We start from the raw sequence: 20,798 nt of genomic DNA, 5'->3' as shown, positions 1-20,798 counted from the left end.
CTGTCTTCTTTTTCTGCTGTATGCGTCCCGCATGTACACGTAGGTGTTGTTGTATGGCGCTTCAAAGTTGTGGTCTCCGGTTCCCCGTACTACTTTAAGGCTGCGACTGGTATTCCTTTTACCAGCCGCTGTCCTCTGGGAGCTTTGTTTGGTTCCGTCCAGGCGCAGTTCTTTCTCTACTGACGCCCTGTATTGTTCGTGCTGGGATGAAGTCGGCACCCTGGTTTGCTTCGCTTCATAAGGTTCTTTATCCCGCTTCTGCGATGCTTGTTCTACCCTTCACTTTTGGGTTGGGTTTTACTTTTGCGTACTTCACCGCTGTCTGGGTTTCATCCTCTTAGACAGGGGATCTTTGCCCCATGGGCGTTGTGCTGTGCAGTCTTCTGCACACCATTTTTGAGCACTTTTGTAAACAGGAGTTTTTTCCTGAGGCATTCTGCTCAGGTGGTTTCCACATTTCTGCTTTGGGTTCCTGCTGTAACACTCTCTACGGAGTGTTCTCTTCAGGATACTTGCTTCTCTGGTCTCTGGGCCATTTGGATAGTCCTAAATGTTCCCACTTTCTTGTCTAGCTCCGCCTCTTCCTTTGTCTCCTGGAGCAGCTTGGCTCCTCCCGGGAGGGTAGCTGTTGTCGCTTCCGGCTCTACATATTGCCCAGACTACTTTTGCTTCCATATGGCTGTGGGTTCTTTCACGTACCCATGTCTTTCCTCACGTTCAGCGTCCTTTTACACAGGTTTTTTCTTACCCTATGTTCCTCACACAGCAAACTCGCCTACGCACATCCCTTCCTGCTGTGTGTCTTCGCACAGGCCAGCTCAACCGATAATGTCTCCTTTCCCTCTGTGGCTGCTCAAACTGCCCTATAGATGGGTTTTGTCCTATCCCTAGATTGGTTTTACTTTCAAGGTATGCATATGTTCTGGTCTTCCACATGACTCTTATTATTCCTGTAGTTCTGTGTGGGAACTTCTAATGGTTGCCGTAGGCCCCCTCGCCTGTCTGGCGAAGGGGCGACTGCGTGCTGGAGTATTCTGTGTTCCTGATTCTAACGGCACTTTAGGACCATTGGTCTGTGTCCTACCACTGCTATCCCACGTCTTTTAGCCGGTTTAGGTTCTAGGACGCTCATTATCACTGTTGTATGTACTGACCGGGTATGCGCTCACTCGGTCATACCAGTTTGTTGTCTCTCTGACTTTCAGGTCAGTCAACACATCGGACTCTGCGGATCCATACATTCTCATCTTGGCGAAGCCAACACCTCTAACTTCCGCGCCGGCATTCTAGCTTTACGCTTTCTTCTCTCAACCCAGTATACATACCGGGTTTTCCTGCTGTCTTGGACGGCTTGAGGTACCCTGCCTCCCGTTGATAACGCTCTTTTTGGAGCTTCATGGTCAGGTGTGTCTGCGCTAGCTTGCAGTCCCCACTGTATTTCGTCAACTGCTCACGGGTACGTTCCCTCAGGAACTTGATGGGGTACAGTCACAGGCCTGCTTCCTCTATGGGTACGGCTTTGGTATCTATTCTAAGTTAAAGAATCTGCGGCTAGATGTCTCTATCAGATGAACGAGTTACTTTCCCTTCGGTAACAATGTATCTGGTAGAGACAGTCTAGCCGCAGATTCCTTAACGCCCGTCCTCCCCGCTCTGCGAGGACCTTTTCAGGTTGGGCTTCCTCTGGGTGGCTTTAGCTTTCTGCAATGTGACATCTTTCCCTTCGCTCCTACACAGAATAATTATTTCTGTTTCGCTTGCTCCATTTCGCACGTTCTCGTGATGGGATGGTATGTGTCTGGTGTCCCTTTACTTCCCTACGCCCTGGGTTATTCAGTGGGGGATTTCCTCCTCTCCCCCCTCCTATCTCTCCGCTTCTTAATCGCCTTGGGGTCTCTTACCTCCCCACTAACTCGGTGGTTTAAATCCATTGGCTCTGCCCCTGTCTACTGGATCTCAACTCGGGATACGGCATCCCTGCCTAGTGCCGTCTTGTGAGGGATTGTCTTTGCTCATGGGTTCTAGACTCGTGTCCTTCACAGTTATCTTTTCAGGTTGCAGACTTCTGTCGTCTGCAGCAATGCTTTTTCTCACATCCTCTTCTGCCTCCGGAGGAGGTTAGGCGTTCGCTTTTCGAGGATTGCTCCTCACAGCGGTACTGTGTTTTTTCCCTTTGCTAGGGGTTGTTGTAAGCAGGTGTGCTATTTTTAATGTGCTGCCAGATCTGTATTTTTAGGTCTCGCCTAGCTATTGCGTTTACGCAATCGCTATGCGAGACTCTACTAAGAGGGGCATTTCAAAGTGCTCCCAAAAGTGGATTGCATGGCGAGCACGCGCACAATCACGTGCATCGTGCCGCCATGCAATCCGTTTGGGGAAGCGTTTCAGCCCACTGGCGCCCTCGGCATCATACTTCAAAGGGTCCGCTCCCCCACCTGGAATGTGCTCCCCCGCCCCTGCCAAGCGCGCTGGCCACGCTCCGCCGCGTCTCGCCGTGACAAATTTGCTTTACTTTAGCGCGGCGGGCGGGCGCTCGCTCGCTCGCGTCCGGACCACTTCAGAAGCCGTGCTTGTCTTGTTATCAGTTGCCCTCATGTACTTCTCCTGCATTCGTGTTCCTCACTGCCCCACCCCTCCTGTCCACTCTCCTTTCCTCCCTCAGTGTTGCCTCCCTCCATGTTGTCTCTCACCGCCCCCTCCCTCCATGTTGCCTTCCGCTCCCTCCCCGTTGCCTCCTGCCCCGCAATACATGCCCTACAGTTATTCACAGACCTGCCGTTGTACGTGTTGCCCCCACCCGCCCTCCCTTGTCACTCGTTGGTGCCTCCTACCCAGGCCTCCCTGCCGCCCCACCAGTATAAAAAAAATCACTATTAAAGCACAGTAGTTAACTCTTGTGCTTTAACAGAGGTCTGTGGAGGCAACCGGTGACGTCAGCAGCTCTGGTATGTGTTTCTCCTGGATGGAGGGAGTTACTTTTGTTTTCTTTAGGCATAATTAGGGGCCACTTGGGCCATATGCTGTAGTGTGTCTTAATTTGTACAAACAGACTGGAGCATCAGGAAGCCTCTGCTCTGCCTCGTAGACCACATGGCCTCCCTTTGCAGTACAGCAAGTACTGATACCAGAGGACTCCGATGTTGGGCCTTTATTTAACCAATCATTGCTTTCAGGTGTTAGTTCGACTGGATCAACTAAGCTGACCCAAAGCTACACATCCCAGAATACAGTTGACAGTCAGTCTGGTAACCGTACAGTGGAGGCTGCCTCATCACCATACCTGTCTTCGCATTCAAACGCCATAACTTAATCCCATGTCTTTCCGAAACCTGTTCCTGATTTTGTTCCTTGTCACTCTTACATATTTCCGTGTACATAGTTCTGTGTATTTACAAAACTTTCTCGCGGGGAACTTTTTTTTGTATCTCACTCCTGAGCCTGTTGTACCATTCATGTTTTATTTCTGGTCCTCTTTTTCTAGTCAGAGCCGAACCTTTCTCTTATCTCTTCTCCGTTCTGTATTACTGGACATCTTTAAAAATCTCTAGTCTGTCTCCTCGAATCCCCCTCTGTTGAGAGTGCCCGATTTGCCTTCCTAGCAACGGCCATTTTTTATAGTCCATATCGTGTGATACCATGTTCCAATATATAAAATGGATGCTGCCCCTTTCTTGCAGTAGTTTAATGTTACCTTGTAAATTGTTGCACTACACTCCTATGAGAATGCATGTGGCCTGTTTGCGTGTTCCCCAGGTAATTCCCCATTGTTCATCAATATTTACCGTCTCTTCTCAGTCCAATAGTACACATCTTCACTAAAGCAACAACAACAGACATAATTGAAAGGAAAGAAGACGAGTTAAAGTGTGTTTTTTGGGGCGTGAACTAAATGCACGACGCTAGTTTTGCTGCCATACCGAATAAGCAGTCTCCAAAAAGGGGAAGGAACCTTCGTTTTTCAGTACAAATGGGCACCGTGCTATAGGTCTATTACCACCACCCATATGACAACATTTCGAAACCAGCATTTTCAATGCAATAGGTCTCACGTTTGCGAGATTTTGAGCTATTAGTAACTAGTAGTAACTGCCAGCATTGCTTCTCGTAAGCAAGGACTTCAAGTACAAAGTGCGTGTTTACGCACCGCTTGCAGGATTTCAAAACACTTAAAAGGCATTGTCATTTACAATGCCAATAGCTCAAACTCTCGCAAATGCGAGACCTATTGCATTGCAAATGCTTGTTTCATTGATGAAAAGGTTAATGATGTTGCATTTGTCTATTAAATATATAATTGGAGGGTTAGGCAATGTTTTGAAGCAGTGCCTGTCCCGAATTCATCTTTTGCTCCTTGTCCCAATACTACCTTTCCTCTTACGTCCGAGGTGCCCATGTGAAGAAACTATTATTGGTTGAAAAGTTATGGGGAGAACCAGGGAAGGACTTTGCCAGTGAATCCCATTTGAGACTCCATAGTGCATATGATGGTGGGCTGGTCGATTGTGTTGAAGGCAGATGAGAGGGCCTACAGTATCAAGATGCAGAGAACATATTCATCTGTGGTTAAGAAAGCGTTGCCTTCGATGTAGCATGCTCCATACTGCCACTCGTGCCGGAGATGGTTAGCATTATTGTAATCTCAGAGTTGAACATAGACTGCTTTTTCAATGGCCTTGTCAATGAATGATAGGTGAGTTGGGCTGTTAGTTGGTGCAGTCATCAGGGGTAATTGTAGGTTTCTCTAGGAGTGGGAGGATCTGGCCTATCAATTAATTTAATATTTTTTGGTACTGCAGTACCCCAGCGGTACCGATGCCCGAACTTCAACCCATGATACTGCAGTAACGTGCACACTTTCCACTGAATAACCTGTGCTGCACCTCAGTATTAATGGGGTTAAGCTTCTGCAGAGGTTCTTAAGGAGTACTGCAGTACCTCACAGTAGGGCTGCACTGTCCCACAGGAGTACCACGGTACCTGGGGCACACACAAAAAATAGTTTTTGAATCCTGGAGGTAGGGTCTATTCCTCGCGGCTCCACACCCACAAGAGCCAGGGGGATCAGGGTGCTCCTACCTCGCCCACTCAATCAATCAATCAAAAGACCTTTATTCGAATTTCATAAAATCCATAAAAGTACACACATAAAACCAAATTTACACAGTAATCCAAGATGCAATTTCAAATTAGTAAAAAGGCAACACAGCTGTTATTCAGGGATTTTCCATCATTTTACGTACACATTATAAGTCTCAGAAAAGTGCTGGTGCGAAAAATTAATTAGTCCGTGTCCAGGGAAAGTAACATTAGACAGGATTCCCTCAATGAGAGGGGTCTTCGTTTCCTAAAATAGGGCGTTAAAAACCAATTAATATATTTTAGATAAAATTTACAGAAAAATTGAAAGTGCAATTCGTTCTGTGTACTGGTTCCATCACATGGGCATGGGTTATATTCAGTTGAGTGATGGTAACCCAGTGGAAAGCCCAACAAAGGTTTTAGAGAGCCTGCCCTAAGTCGGAATAACAGAGACCTTTCCCAATCAGACAAGGGGAGGGTAATATAAAGTGGAAATGATTGCTTGCACAGATCATTCTCCATGTATCTAACAATGGTGGGTTTGGAAATTTCCCTTTCCATTCTCTCTGTATCGAAAAATGCATAAAGTGCTTGTTTGACCTCTACGTTGTCTTTCGGTTCCACTCTGGCTGGGTCTGAGAAAAGATCGCCCCTATTCACAGAGCTCAATGTTTTTTGAACTCCAGCGAGCCAGGGAATTGATAGGGCATGATGGCATTTGAGACAATCTTTGATTATGTCTTGTGTTAAGGAGGCTGAATCGTTCCTCCAAATCCTCAACCAGAATAGAGCTGGTCTGGGTCTAATAAAGTCACAGACATGGGGGAGGTTTAACTCTCTATGGCAAATAAAATCAGGGGAAGAGATTGGGGCGCCCAGTATTTTCCTGCAGAAACGACTCTCTTCCCACCGGATACCGGGACTTTTTCCTAAGCCCCATACCTCGGCCCCATTAGAAGCTACAGGTATGCACTGTTATCTAAAAAATTTTCAAATAGCTTTGGTGGGGCCTAATTTCTTTGGGCGAGGGAGGCTCAATATTGAATTGGTGGCTTTCGAGAACTTGTTCATGGCATGGGCTAAGTGCCCACTCCATGAGCCGTTTGCAGCGAAAACCAACCCTAAGTATGGAAAAGCGTTTACAGAGTCTAATTTATCTGACCCTATGTGTATAGTATTGAGCTTCCGTTTCCCTGGCCCGCAAGACATAATAAAAGATTTTTTTAAATTAACTCGCAGGTCCAAGCCCTCCATATGATGTACAAAAGTCTCCACGAGCAGACGGAGGGCATTTGGGGTGCGGCCCATGAGGACCGCATCGTCTGCATATAAAAGGACTGGCAAGGGAGACCCCTGAATGTTGGGCACATCTTTAGTCGCTTGTTTTAGGGCCTTAGCTATACCATTGATATAGATAATAAACAGCAGGGGTGCTAAAACGCACCCCTGCCTAACCCCCCTACCAATCTTTACTGCTCCAGATACCTCACCACCCAGCCCAATCCTAACTTGTGCTTTAAGGTCAGTATGGAGGTGGGCCAGGAAATGTACAAGGGCCTCATCGAGGCCGTAACCAAGGAGCATAGTCCACAATTTGGTTCTATTGACCAAATCAAAAGCGGATGAAAGATCCATAAAGGCGAGGTAAATGGGGGAGATCGAGCAACATTATACTTATCAATTATTAGTTTTAAATTCGAACATTGCTCGACCGTACCCACCCCTCCCCTAAATCCCATCTGACACGGGTCCAATATATATAGGTCTTTAGTCCACTCTAAGACCCTATTATAAATAACTCGCCCCAATATTTTAAGAGTATTATCCAGGAGCGAGATTGGGCGGTAGTTAGCTGGGTCTGATCTATCGCCCTTTTTGTAGATTGGAACTATGATACTGGAGGTCCATGTCTTAGGAATGGGCGCTTTTGACAAACTATTAAAAACATTGAGAAGAATTGGTGCCCATAAGGCCAGGCTGTGCTTGATGACATCTATGGGGAGTCCATCTGGGCCAGGGGCCTTATTACCAAGACTCTCTCTGATGGCTGCCTCTACCTCATGGAAGTCAATCTGTAGATTGCGCGACTGTTCCAAATCTGGAGTGGTTACATTCTCAATCGGGGTAGCATAGATTTTAGAAAAATGGGCCTCCCGAGTGCTACTGGTTATATTACAGCTAATTGGGGATAGATGTTTGCCCAAGTCCCGCATTTTCCTAACTGCAGACCAGAATGGGCCACTGTTCTTCTGGTTCGCGCTAACAACCAACAATTCCCATTGTTCCGTATTCAATACAGTCTTCCTCTCAGCTATTTATAATTTATACCATTTCCTAGCTAACTGGACCTCTGCTAAATTCCTTGGCTTACTTGTCAATGTCCTACGTAATTCCCTGTTTGCTAAAGAACAAGCAGAGTCGAACCACCTTGGGTCTTTCCCTTTTGTGGGTGGTGGGACTGACAGAGAGGTTTTTATTACTGAGCACAGTTTATCAAAATCTGTGATTATTCTATAACTGTCCCCGTCAGATAGTGAACAGGAATTGATTAATTCAGAATGATTGTTTTTCACACTATCAAGTATGGCCCCACAATCAATTCCCCTCCATTTTAAACGGAGGCCATCACCAGATGGTATAATGTCTCTGGCGCCATTTAAGTTGACAAATACCGGGCTGGGGCCTAAGTGTAAGATGGTTACAAGGGGATTATGATCTCCAAATAGTGTCTCTACTACTTTAGAGTCTATTACACGGTCTGTTAGGTAGGGGGATGTAAAGATAAAATCAATAGTTGAGCAAGAATCCCTACCTCTGAATGTGGGGGCGCTAGCCATCCTAGGGGTTTGGCTTGCTTCCATAACATTGCTAAGGGTGTATTCACTTAGCATGTTGACTAATTCAATGCCTCTACGTTCTGCTGGGTCTTGGTGGTTTTTATCCACAAGCCAGTGCTTTTTCATGATTTTGGCGTTAAAATCTCCTCCAATTAAAATCCCTGACTCCTCTTCTAGACCTATATTTGATTCAAGGTGTCGTAAAGTGTTGGAAAGTGCTGTGTAATTCCTATTCGGTATAGAATAAAAATCATTGTTATAAAAATTAATTAAATAAATCTTGGTCTTTCGCTTATATTCAAGGACCTGAATATTTAGATTCCCTTCTGACAGGTCCTTAATAGTGCCGCCTGCCAATATCCTAATTCCAATGAAAAGGCCTCCCACTGCACGCCCCAAAACAGGTTTGGATGCAGTTATACTAAAGCAATGGTAGCCCTCTAAGTGCAAATTCTCCACTGCCCACGTCTCTTGGAACATGACGATGTCGTTACCATCCAATAACTGTACCCATTGTGGGTCTAACAGTCTTGATTTAAGTCCAGTGACATTCCAGCTAAGAATTGATAAATCGAAGCCGCGGGTAGGGCCCAGGGGTTTATCCTCTGCATTCTGTTTAGGTTGGGTTGGTAAAGATATTTTATCCTCACGTATGACTAGTAGTGGGGCAATAACATTGGCTTAGTAGTGTCAGTTTGTATTGAGTATAAATATTCCCCAGTGGCATCAGCTACCTCTATTCGTTCAGTATTACTTGCAGTATTCCCCAGTCAATCCTGGTCTTCTAGGTTTGAAAAAACATAATCAAACCGATTGTAGGTTGGGATATTGTACGTGTACCTTGGCTCATTGTGGGTCATGTTAGGGGTTTGAATGGTCCTTACATAGGGCCTATCCTTTGGAATGTACTGGGGTGTAGTGGGAAATAATTGCTGCCAATCCTGAAATCAGAGTTATGGTCCTGGTGGTACAGTCGACCATCATTCCTAATGTTAAGATTTAAGTTCGTATGAAATCCTAAATGATCAGTCCCAGAATTAAGATTAAAATGTATTAGGTGCCTATAAAAATATCCTAGAGGAAGGAGGGTGGTGTTATTTTCCCATCGTGAGGGCTGTGGGGCTTTAGCAAGCGTGGAATGTGCCCATTGCGGGGACCTAAAATTGATGATTATACAGTCTTCCTCAAACATTTTTCTTAACGGGCCCACCCAACCCACTCTTTGGGTATGAATAATCTCCCCTGCACCTTCCATTGGGAAATGGCAATTTCTGGATAACCAGTGGAGTGTCCTGTTTTTAAGAGTTGTAAAATTTTCCTCTTGGTCCTTTCTTAATTTGGGCACGTTAGCTAGAACCAATACATAGGCTCCACACTCAGGGGGCAGGCTAATACGGGCCGGAATCTGTCTTATGTTAATTTATGTAGGTTGATTCGGCTTATCTGGGGGGGGAGGTTGGCCAATTTCGATTATTGATGCTATCTTGTCTGGGTTGTGCCTTTGTATTTTTGGTGCCTTTGGTAGTTATCAATATCTCCATACTGCCCCAGAAACCCTCATCACCTAACGCTATGTTGGTTTCCATAATTGGAGGGACTGTCTTGCCAGTTTGACCATCCCCCTTACCCTTATTTATTCGGTGCTGGCTCTATGTGTTTTCGTTTAGCCTTAGCCTTTTGCCTCTTGGCTTTCTGCCCCCTAGTTTGCATAGGTGCGCTGATACTCTTGTCCCCATCTACAACCAGTATATCAAGGTTGGGATATGAACCTACCCCCTCCGAACACAGCTGGTTGTCAACTGGGGATAGCAAGAGGTCAGAGTCCTTATTCGTACTTGACCTAAACATAATAGGGGTCGACGAAAGCCTGGTTGCCATAGATAAATGACCTTGAGGGGCTGCATCCTCAGTAGTGCAAATCACATTATTGGCTGCACCAGGGAGCCCCGCATAAGATGTAGCAAGTAGGGACTCCAGGGAGTTTCTTGGTGCATTAATAAGGGCAAACTTGGTGGAAGCGATAGGCACCTTTCAGTGTTTTGAATAGCCGTGGCGACAACGCTGATGGTCTTTTGTAGCATTTTGTCTATGGCTGTCAGGCTAGGCAGTGGGGTGGTAGGAGTTGTGGGAGGCAGTTTATGTTTAGCATTTCTTCTAGGCACAACTGGTCTGCCTCTTCCTGGCACTGACGGGCAAGGACGCGGGGCCCTCGAAAGGCTTAAGTGCAGCCCGGGCGCTGCGGTGACGTCAGCAGTAAGCGCCCGGGGCTAGGCACTCTGGGAGTTGGAGTTTCCAGGAGCCGTTCCCCTCACGGCGATAATGAGGGCGAAGTCCGTGGCACAAGGAGCAAGCAGGTTAGCCCGTAGGTCGAGCCGTTCTCCTCACGGCGAGCTTGAGGGTACAACTGCGTACACCAGGTCAAGAATAGCGTTACGCGCCGTGGGGCGCTCGAAAGGCTTAAGTGCAGCACGGGCGCTGCGGTGACGTCAGCAGTAAGCGCCCGGGGCTAGGCACTCTGGGAGTTGGAGTTTCCAGGAGCCGTTCCCCTCACGGCGATAATGAGGGCGAAGTCCGTGGCACAAGGAGCAAGCAGGTAAGCCCGTAGGTCGAGCCGTTCTCCTCATGGCGAGCTCGAGGGTACAACTGCGTACACCAGGTCAAGAATAGCGTCCCACGCCGCGGGGCGCTCGAAAGGCTTAAGTGCAGCCCGGGCGCTGCAGTGACGTCAGCAGTCAGCGCCCGGGGCTAGGCACTCTGGGAGTTGGAGTTTCCAGGAGCCGTTCCCCTCACGGCGATAATGAGGGCAAAGTCCGTGGCACAAGGAGCAAGCAGGTAAGCCCGTAGGTCGAGCCATTCTCCTCACGGCGAGCTCGAGGGTACAACTGCGTACACCAGGTCAAGACTAGCGTCCCGCGCCACGGGGCGCTCGAAAGGCTTAAGTGCAGCCCGGGCGCTGCGGTGACGTCAGCAGTAAGCGCCCGGGGCTAGGCACTCTGGGAGTTGGAGTTTCCAGGAGCCGTTCCCCTCACGGCGATAATGAGGGCGAAGTCCGTGGCACAAGGAGCAAGCAGGTAAGCCCGTAGGTCGAGCCGTTCTCCTCATGGCGAGCTCGAGGGTACAACTGCGTACACCAGGTCAAGAATAGCGTCCCCTCGCCCACTCATTCTACATTTTTAAATAAAACACATTTTTCTCTGTGTTGTAGCCAACAAATTAGATCTCTTTACTATGGGACAGGTCCCTGTCCGGCGGTACTGAAATGTCCAATGGAAGAAAACCCTTCCCCAGCCAATCAGAAGGTCCTATTTTTTTTTTTTATTGTCTGTGCTGCTGGACTCTCATGGAGCCAGCCATCCAGATATACCTATTTTTCAACCCCTTCCTGATTTCCCCAAACACCTCTTTAAATGCAAATTTGTCTAAAGAGGCTGAACAAATTTACACCAGATAACAAATATGAGTAAAGTTCTAGATTTTTGCCAAATTAGGTGTAATTCCATTTTGCAGTTTTTTTCTGAATCAACTGCAGATGTTTCCCAGGGAAATTAGCATGGGAAAACAATGTAGTAGGCTTTCCCTGCCCCTTCCTCCCCGCCCTCTCCATGTATCGGGGTGGTCAGAGAATGTGTAGACCTAAACAGTGGTGAGATGGTGTTACCGGTCAAGGATGGGTGATGTTTAGGGGTGGTGAAGGGACTGGGTAGAGATAAAGATAATGATATTTTTTAGGGGCCATGGAAGGGTATAGGCTTAGGGTGTTTACGGTTTCTTAGGTTCAGGGAATAGGTGCTGCTTTAGAGGTGATGAGGCTTTTAAGGTGTAGTGTGGGGGAAATTTAGGGGGATGTGAGGGGGTTTTATGGTTCAGGGATGGGTGGAGTTAGGGGGTGACATTTTGTTTTTAAGGTTCTGTGGTGTGTGGAGTTCAGGGATGATGAGGAATGTTATGAGTTTGGGAATGGATGAAGTTTAGGCTGGTGAGGGTTTTTTAGGAGTCAAGGAAAATTGGAGTTTATGGGTGGAGAGGGTTTTAAGGGTTTAGGGGGATGTGGAATTTATGGTGGTGAGAGATTTTAGGGGTATGAAGTGGGTGAGGTTTAGTGTGGTAAGGGCTTTTGCAAGTTGCTCAGTGATAGTTACTTCTTTTTAAAACATATTTTAATTTGCATTTGTAATTTGAGGCATTTATACACACCTTTTTCTCAATTAGCACTTAACATTGTGTAATCATTATTATACTGTAGGCATTTCCATACACATTTCAGCCCGATAACCCGTCTGAAAACCACTTCTCATTTCCCCAGCTTTATCCCTGCTCTTTGTAGATCTTATCTGCCATTCAAAGATTCATAGTGGCCATCTTCCCCTGGACAATGCCTACCACTACTTCTTGGTCCCATCCCAGTGTCCGGACTTCAGCCACAGACCAGGGCTCAGAACTGTCCTCGTCAAATCAAACTCAGAACTTAACATTTAAACAATTAACCCAACATCGTGCGGGGGGGGGGTGGGTCGCAGGGTATCAAACTTCAGGGACATGTCATCAGTCTTAATTACTAAGCTTTAAGCGCCAGCTGTTACGCATCTTCCTGGGGGGTTCTCACTTTCTGCTGCCGACCCTATCTGAATGTATAGCTCTGTCTTCGTTTAGAGGCGTCCATATTCTTTGCACTGCCGTCTACCTGCCCACATCCGTCCCGACCCAAGAGTGGCCATCTACCCTGAAAGGGTGTGCGACCCGCTATCTCTCCCTGTCCTCAGTGAAAGTTACTTGATAAAATGTAATCCAACTAAAGAGTATTCGAAAAAAAAGTTCTAAATGACATACTAATAATTGAAATCCAATCTAATGTCTTCTGATTTAAAAGAACCCAAAAGATTGTTTTTCAAAAATATGACATTCAACTTTTTAAATTATTGGGTTATTAAAAAATAAGCAAAGAGCAACTTGCAGGCTGGGCTGGACATCGCACACTATGTAGGGCTGTCCTATGGACACTTGGTGGTTATGCGTCACCAAGCTTGGATGTGCACAGTACTTTTTTCTGCTGTTGTAGAGGCATCCCTCCTGGACGTGCCCTGATGGCTCCAGGCTCTTTGTAGACAAGGCAGAATCACTCTTGTAGGGATTCAAAGGTCGCCATGCGATGGCTTGCTCCTTGTGCTCGCTAGCTCCATCCCAGCAGATCCATCAACAGTGCTGAATGTTCAAAGGATGCATTGTATTTTATGTGGCTGAAAACACAAATTAATTATACCTTGTTTAAAGAACACAGTAAAGGGAAAATGCAGCCTATCTAAGGTTTTCTAAGGCTGTCAGCAATTTCATCATGCAGTGTAGGGTCCGTGAGGTAGCTCTTTATTCTGGTTTTCCTGAAAAAAAATCACCCTGACTGATGCCATTTTAAGGTTTATTTTAGCTCACAACCTGCAATTACTCTGGTTCTTTGATTCCCTTGAGGTATTTAACCATCCACCTACTTTTTCTGAAGTGAATTCCTTGCTTCTTCCTGTTTTTTTCCCATGAGGTATACCTTCTCACCCAGTGTCTAGCGCCTGATGTCAGCAATCTTTAACAAATATCCATTGTGTAGATAAAGGAAGTCCTGGAAGGATACACAAAATGTGTATGTCATCTGCCTTTTGCATTCTCACTCCATCACAAAGTCATGCCATACAGGCATCTTAGGGACAGGGAGGGACACTCTGGGCGAAGCAGGGACAGGGCTGGACTGAGAACACTCACCCCACCAGCGGGCAAGCCTGAAGCACTGCTGCATAACTAAACTGGCTCCTAGCACTGCTGCTTTTGTTACTGGAGATAAAAAGCTGGTGCCTGCTACGGCCTGTCCGGCCCTGAGCTGGGAGAATCAGGCCCTTCAACCTCATGGTCCACAAGCTTCAGAGGAGCAAGAGTGCCTTCACCCTCTTCTTCCGTCCCTGGTGTGATTCAGGTCCTCTGGCCACTCCTCGAGTCACCAGTGTTCTTGGTCCTAGTCGACAACGGTGCACTCAACATCAATACTCTCAATGGGGAAATATTGAGGCATTCATTGTCTAGGGTGTCCAAAAACCTCTCCCTTGGTTGCAGTGTTTCACTGCCTGTGAGGGGAAACCTGTTAGCGCTGCAACAAAGAGAGTCCACATGCGAATTCAACTGGGAAGGGCTAGACCTGGTGGCACATTCTACATGCCTCACCTTCTCAGGAGTCACAACCCTCTACTAAAGAGCTCCCACCCATTCCAGCAGCAAAGAACGGCTCTCAACAACTCAACTCAGAGGAAATGAGGGTTCATCTCCTTGCAAGACATTGCCTGCTAAAACCACTACTCGTGCTGTAGTTTTGCCTCCCGTCTTGCCTCCTACTTCTCCAAAACTCTAATCTATCTTGCTACCAAGACATGACAAGGACATACCAAGGAACAGATCTCATTACCATCAGCATTGTTCTGAAGATGAACCAGGGAGGAAAAGTGAGAACAAGAATTGCCATACTTGCCATTCAAAGGAGAGAGAATCGGCTACTTCACAAAGATCCAGACCACCTACTGTCCCAAGAAGACTTTTCTAATCTTCTTTGGACATGAGTGCACTGCCTGCCAGATCTCCAGAGTCACCTCCTTTTAGGGTTTGACCGCCGGACGAGGTCTCCTTCCATGAGGTAATCATCAGACCTACAAGAAAGCTTAATACTCGGGCACCTGCCTCGCTTATGTAAAGAAGTTTTGGGATCTTGCTTCTAAAGCCACAGGCTAGACCTATAAACTAGTAGCACGTCTATTAGTGTCTGCAAACAATACCTTCCTGACTCTGTCCTACATCAAACCTGTGGGTAGATGACTGAATCAGAAATGCAGAACTCCAAATTGTATGCATTAATCTTGAGGGGGACTCCTCCTGCTTCTCTAGTTGTGTCTGCAGCTAATATGTTATATCACCTCTGCTTCTTGCTTTACTGATCCTCTGGTAAACAAAAGGAAAGTGGATTTCTGCAATGGATAAGGAGAAGATTGTACAACATCCGTTATTGCCTGAAGACTGTCAAGTTCCTCTGCTTTACTGGACGACTGTAAGAGTGTTCGCTCAGCTTGACTGCTTAGCTCCTGAGTACTGACAATACAAACACGGGGTTATGATGGATGACTGTATGAAACCTCAGATTTACTGAAAGGTTGTCTTTAGAGATAATGTTTTAGCATCTCATTGGTTAAGTACTTTTCCAGGGACTAAAGAAGGTTTTCCCTCATTATGTAGCCTTCTCCACTATGGAAACTAAGCATTATCCTTTTCCAAATTAATGGTTCTTCCGTTTGAGCTAATGCATGAAGCAGACCTGGAACATACTTCCTCAGAAGTGGTCTCTTTTGTTGCTATAATTTCGTCCCAAAGGTTTGAGTGAGCTTCAGGTTCTGTGTTCCAAGGAATCATGTCAGTTTTTCCACTGTAACAAAGTTTTACTAAGATTTTCATGTCCACCAGAGATTCTCGCTCCAGGCTTTCTTTTCAAAGCATACATCTTTAGCAGAAAGGACTGTCCATACCCTGGATGTGGAGAGGGCTCTAAAATAAGCAATTGGAAAAAACAATGAGCTGTTTGTAAACCATTTTAACGATCTGTACTGGTATGGCTTCATCTAAACCGACTACGCAAAGTCTCCTGCATTATTAAATGTCACATAAAGACATCCTGGGTAAGCCTAATGCATGTTTTGCACATGAGAAAGCAGCTTCTGTCGTGACATTATCTGTTTCTAGAAGTGTTAGCCTGGAGATCAGTGCACACACATTTGCCAGTTGTTACTGTGTTGACTATGAATCTATAAATGATGTCGGGGAGGTCAGGGTTTCTTGTGAAACGCAATTATTTTTGTCTTCACCTTCGGAGCCCTTTTCGACATGGGTGTAATGTAGTTTGCTCTTCTACTCTACATTTTATGGATATCATAGAGAATCCCACAGCAGAACAAAATGTTATTTACCTGTATTCCTAGCTCTGATCATAGGTATTTTTTCTGAGTCCATTAACAACCCACCTGCCTTCCCGTGTTTTCCAAATGGCTTGGTGAAGAGGCTGTACAGGTTATAATCCTTCCCCTGTAATCCCTCTAAAATGATCTGCTCACTGACCGTGCACTTCACGAGGGTCCGTCCCACATCCGAAGAATACTGTGTGCGCTCAGCATAACCAAGGCTACATTTTCCTTTTATTTTGTGTTTTTTTTTTAAAGAAGGCAACTGTGTTTCCAGACATATAGACTTTTACTGTCAATTAAGCTACTTTGGTTTGCGTTTTTTAAAACCTAAAACAATGTAGAAAATGTCTTATAGGCATTTTTTTTCTATTTAAAATAACTTGGTAAAAAGTATGTTCTGGTGCTCCTTCACGTACTTGAAGATATTCTACTGGGTTTAGATCCAGAAATTCATCCATGACAGAGAACTATGGTTAATAATAAGTAACTTTTCTTATCATGTCCTTGTAATTGTTTCTGTCCTGCAGCCACGATGTGGCAAGTCTAATAACATAAGTGTATCGATAGGCTGCCATGCCTCAAACTTTAAACACTACATCGGGGAAAGGCATTGTCTCGTTCATTAAAAAAAACAAAAAGAAATTATCTAATGATACATATTACTAAGTTGGTCCTCTAGTGTTTCATTGACAGGTGAGAGACTTTGCTTTTATTTTGTCCCTCGCCCAGTTTGAGCCCTTTATGGTCTCTCGTGGTTGCTGCCCCGGGGTTTGTGATCACAGGGAAAGCTCTGCAGGATCACCATTTCTCAGTGATGGCACTTGTTATCTTGGTTAAGACTCTGAATGGTCTGCAATATAAGGCATTTATTTCTTGCACCCAAAACTTTCCCGAGCTATTTTAATGTTTGTCAGACTTTTTCGGGTAAAGCTTTAAAGGATTGAGATAGGTGATTAGTATTTGCCTGACAAGAGGCTCTGCCCTCTGAAGAGGAATTGATCACACATGCATGGCATCTTTCTGCATAAAAGAAAATGCAGAAATGGATTGGACTCTGACCACCTCAGTGGAAATCGGGCTGTTCCAGTTTGAAGATGGAAAGGTGCAAATGCCGCACTTGCCTCCAATTTGTAAATCATCGTCAATAGCCCATCATCTGTAACTCCCTTGTTTACAAAAGCTTCCTAATCAGCTATTGATAATTCTGTCAGTGTAGCTGGAAGGGATCTTCTTGTCCACCACGCTCTCATTGGTGAAATCACAACTATTACTGATTGACCCATCATCATTGACAAAGACACCTTCCCCATTGGTGGCAGAAAGAAAATCAGGGTCAACATCTGGAACACCGTTGTCGAAAAGAACAGAGTCATTGCGGTAAACTTGATGACGATGAGTTCTTCAAAGCACATTACATTGACAATAACTTCAGTGTCTGCATCCTCAGCCTTATTCGTTGTCCCAGCACCAATTTGTGATGATACAGGTTACGTCAAGTAAGATGTGCAGAACAATGGCAAGATTGTACAGTAAGACAAAACTGAAAGATAAGCATTCTGTCTGTGAGGCTCTCCGATCTTTGGCTGCTAGAAATCCATTTCTTCACAGGCACTGAACATAAGGACCATCACAAAGAAGAAGACGACAGCATCTTCTTCCCAACCTCCTTCAAACACCATTACTATTGATTCCTCATGTCTCAGTTTCCTCATTCTCCTGTGGTCCAAGTACTGTTTGGACTTCTTCGCATCCCTGCAAAGGATGATGGATGGATTCTGTGTAAGGTTCCCACAACCAGCATGTCAGCCTTTCCCCTCTCAATTGCATCTCCATCTTGTATCAGCTCTGCCATCAATCATCTTCTCATTACATATATGAGTAATTATTGACTCAGAACTCTCTTTCAGTGACCATATTAGTAGGGTTGTGTCCTCTTCCTTCTTCATCCTTCGAACCCTCAAGAAAATTAAACTTCTTCTCCCTGAAGACAGCCTGAAGACAGTAGTCATAGCGCTCATTCTGTCGCGACTGGACTACTGTAATAGTCTCTTTATCAACATCCAGGAGAGACATTTGGCTAGACTCCAGATCGTGCAGAATGCGGCAGCCAGGCTGAATACAGGGACACCTAAATTTGTCTCTGTAAGGACGGGCCTCAGGACGCTTCACTGGCTGCCTGTTAAACAACAAATTCAGTTCAAGGCACTGTGTATTGTTTTTAAGGCACTCAGTCAAGCTGGTCCTGTTTTTCTAAAACATGCCTTTCAGTGGTATGTGCCTGGAAGAGATCTTCGTTCGGCTCAGGCTAAATTAGTTACTCCTTCCCGCTTTAACAAAGTTAATTGGGGAGGTAGGAGCTTTGGCCACTGTGCTGCTAAGGCATGGAATGGTCTGCCTCCCCAGCTTAGAATCATCACCGAGCTCCTTCCTTTTAGGAAACAATTTAAAACCTGGCTTTTTACATAACTTTCTTTTTAGCATAATGGCTGGCTGATTTTAGGAGGGTAATTGCACAGCGCCAGGACACCTCCGTGTAACAGAGCGCTTTAGAAATCTTTTTAACATAACATATATAATCCGTGCTAGTCTGTGCAACTGTTGGTGCCGTCTCCTAGAGCTCCGTTGCCACTTTTGGTCATCCATACTGATCGTAACGGGGCTCATGGAGACACACCACATAGTCCAGCTGGAGATCATGAAACTTAAATGGAACTTTAATTATGATGGGTGTGAGAGCAAACAGTGGAAAGACTGTTGATTCAGAAGATCCCCCACCTGAGGTGCTGCCCATTGATGCCCTGACCTAGTTCTCCTCCATCGTTCGGCAAAGTCTCAAAATTCCACTCCTCTGTGGAACAACATCTTCCAAGTTTGAACTGCCAATGGCCACCAAATGTAAGGAGGTTTTCCTTCACATACTGGTAAGGTAAAAGCCTCTACAGTTATTGACAGAATAGAAAAGCAATATGTAATTACTTGTTTTGTCATCAAACAAGACCTCACTCACTAATTATTGCTGCTGTTCAAAGAAGTGCAGGAAATCCAACCTCTCCATACATGGTGTTTATTAAAAAAGCTGCCTACAACAGTGGCTGTAGCCATTAAAGTCTCTTACGCGCTGCCTATAGGTGATAATTATCATTGCTTTAGGATTAAAACTGGTTCCGGTAACTGCCAAGCGGGTGGTACTATGCCAGTAGTGTTGACTCGCATCATGTCCTTTAGACCTGAGGTTCAAATTTATTTTTTGGTCATGCCATTCTATGGTGATTTGCTGTTTGTCGAGCATCTGGAAGAAGTTTTCAAACAATCAAAATTGTCATATAAATTGCCGCAACTTTAGTCTCCCACATGCGTTTATGGGGTGTAGGAAGGAGAACACCATTGATGGGTTGGGAATGATATCACTTCTACCAATCGTTCTGCAGCACATGTCAACATGCCTACAGCTGCTACCACCCCAAACCGAGAAGCCAGTCTGCTAGAGCCACCACTAGGCACATTGGATCAAGGCTGACTGAAATCAAGGGTGTTCGAAAAGAACCTGACTCTCTTGGTATTACTTCACCCTCTTCTGCTTCTGTTGTTGTGGACAGAAGGCTAGTAGGTATTATTCAATTCAGTAATTGAATCTATAAAATTGTACTTCATTGGACTGAGATCTCTTCTGGTTTCTGCTCAGCTCTCTCACTTTCAGGCATTCCAGCAAAGGGCAGTCAGTTTACAAGTGAGGGATTACGCAGCACTGTGAATCCTTGCAATTTTAATTATTAGGATACATAAGGTGATTTCTAGTGTATGATTTTCCCCTTCTCATCTTTCCTTATTCAGGCTGTCTGAGACCACCTGCAGTGGGAAGCTGTGGGATGGGGATGCTACGCCGGCGCTTCTCTCGCGCTCGCTGGCACTTACTCGTAGCCAGGAGCCCATTGCCACTGAGGATCACACGGTAGTATTTTTTTCTGGATTCAGACCCAGACTATCATGTTAAATTAATCTATCAGCAACAGCGTTTAATACCTGTTGGTCCAGTCTGACTGTCTGTACCTTCGCCATTCTAGATTTGGGGAGTAAGTGAATGTAGCAGGAAAAGAAAAAATGTACAGCTTCTCATCAGCTGGTTTGTTCTGTCTGAGATGTTTCTCTCCAATTTTGTAATATACCTTGATCACTCATCTGTTTGCACAGGGTTCAAGATTCTCTCTAGATGCTATCTCCAGCCGCAGCTCTGAAATTTCCCGTCCAGTTGGACAAGTGGACAAACACATACTTCTGATGGTGCATGGTGTGGGGCAAGCAGGTAAGCGAAAACATTCTGCTGTGAGGGGTTAGGTATTTTTTTTCTGTGGTGGAACATGGAGAAAAATTTAGTGCATGAAATATGGCATTCCAAGGGCTTTGATGATTCTTGGAAAGGGAACCTATTTGATGTGTGATGGAGATCACTTCCCGATCAAAGCACACTACAGTAACATTCTGTGGCTCTAGGAGAGGGACCATGTTCTTGGTCAGATGAGCAAACATTCCCTGTGACATAAACCTCATCATGAACTCGATCATGTGACTGCTGAGAAAATTCAATGCCCATAACCCTGATTTACTATACGGAGCTAGGGTGTTCACAGCATTATGAGAGAGTCACCGTACCTCGAAATAGTGGGAATGACCAACCGCCTGTTTTTACATACAACGGTCAGAAGTGGAATTTTCAGGACCTGTAGAGATTTTGCTCGATCCACACAGCATTGAAATTAATAAGAGCCTTGAAAAGCCCTGAGGCCTGCTCAACATGCGACAGCTGTCAAGAACTGAAAACTCTACTGCGCTGTCAATAGATTGGTAATTGTTGGGCGTTTATATTGAATCTTCTTTGAATTGCCAGGAAGTGAATAAGTATATCTAAGGGTGG

The 20,798-nt window shown here is 45.5% G+C and overlaps 1 protein-coding gene across 9 annotated transcripts in view; it reads left to right on the top strand.

Annotated features, from left to right (window-relative positions):
- Nucleotides 1-20,798, top strand: part of SZT2 (SZT2 subunit of KICSTOR complex) — a 937,318-nt gene that overhangs the window by 563,585 nt on the left and 352,935 nt on the right. For all 9 annotated transcript variants that reach the window (XM_085602961.1, XM_085602966.1, XM_085602963.1 and 6 more), the window contains 2 exons: nt 19,721-19,838; nt 20,078-20,189. In XM_085602961.1, coding sequence (XP_085459087.1) covers nt 19,721-19,838; nt 20,078-20,189 — 230 coding nt within the window. The remainder of the gene's footprint in view (nt 1-19,720; nt 19,839-20,077; nt 20,190-20,798) is intronic.

Source organism: Triturus cristatus, chromosome 4_2, assembly GCF_964204655.1.
Source record: "Triturus cristatus chromosome 4_2, aTriCri1.1, whole genome shotgun sequence".
Lineage (NCBI taxonomy): Eukaryota > Metazoa > Chordata > Amphibia > Caudata > Salamandridae > Triturus > Triturus cristatus.
The sequence above is the reverse complement of the archived record's forward strand: the minus strand, read 5'-3'. Positions and strand labels throughout refer to the sequence as shown.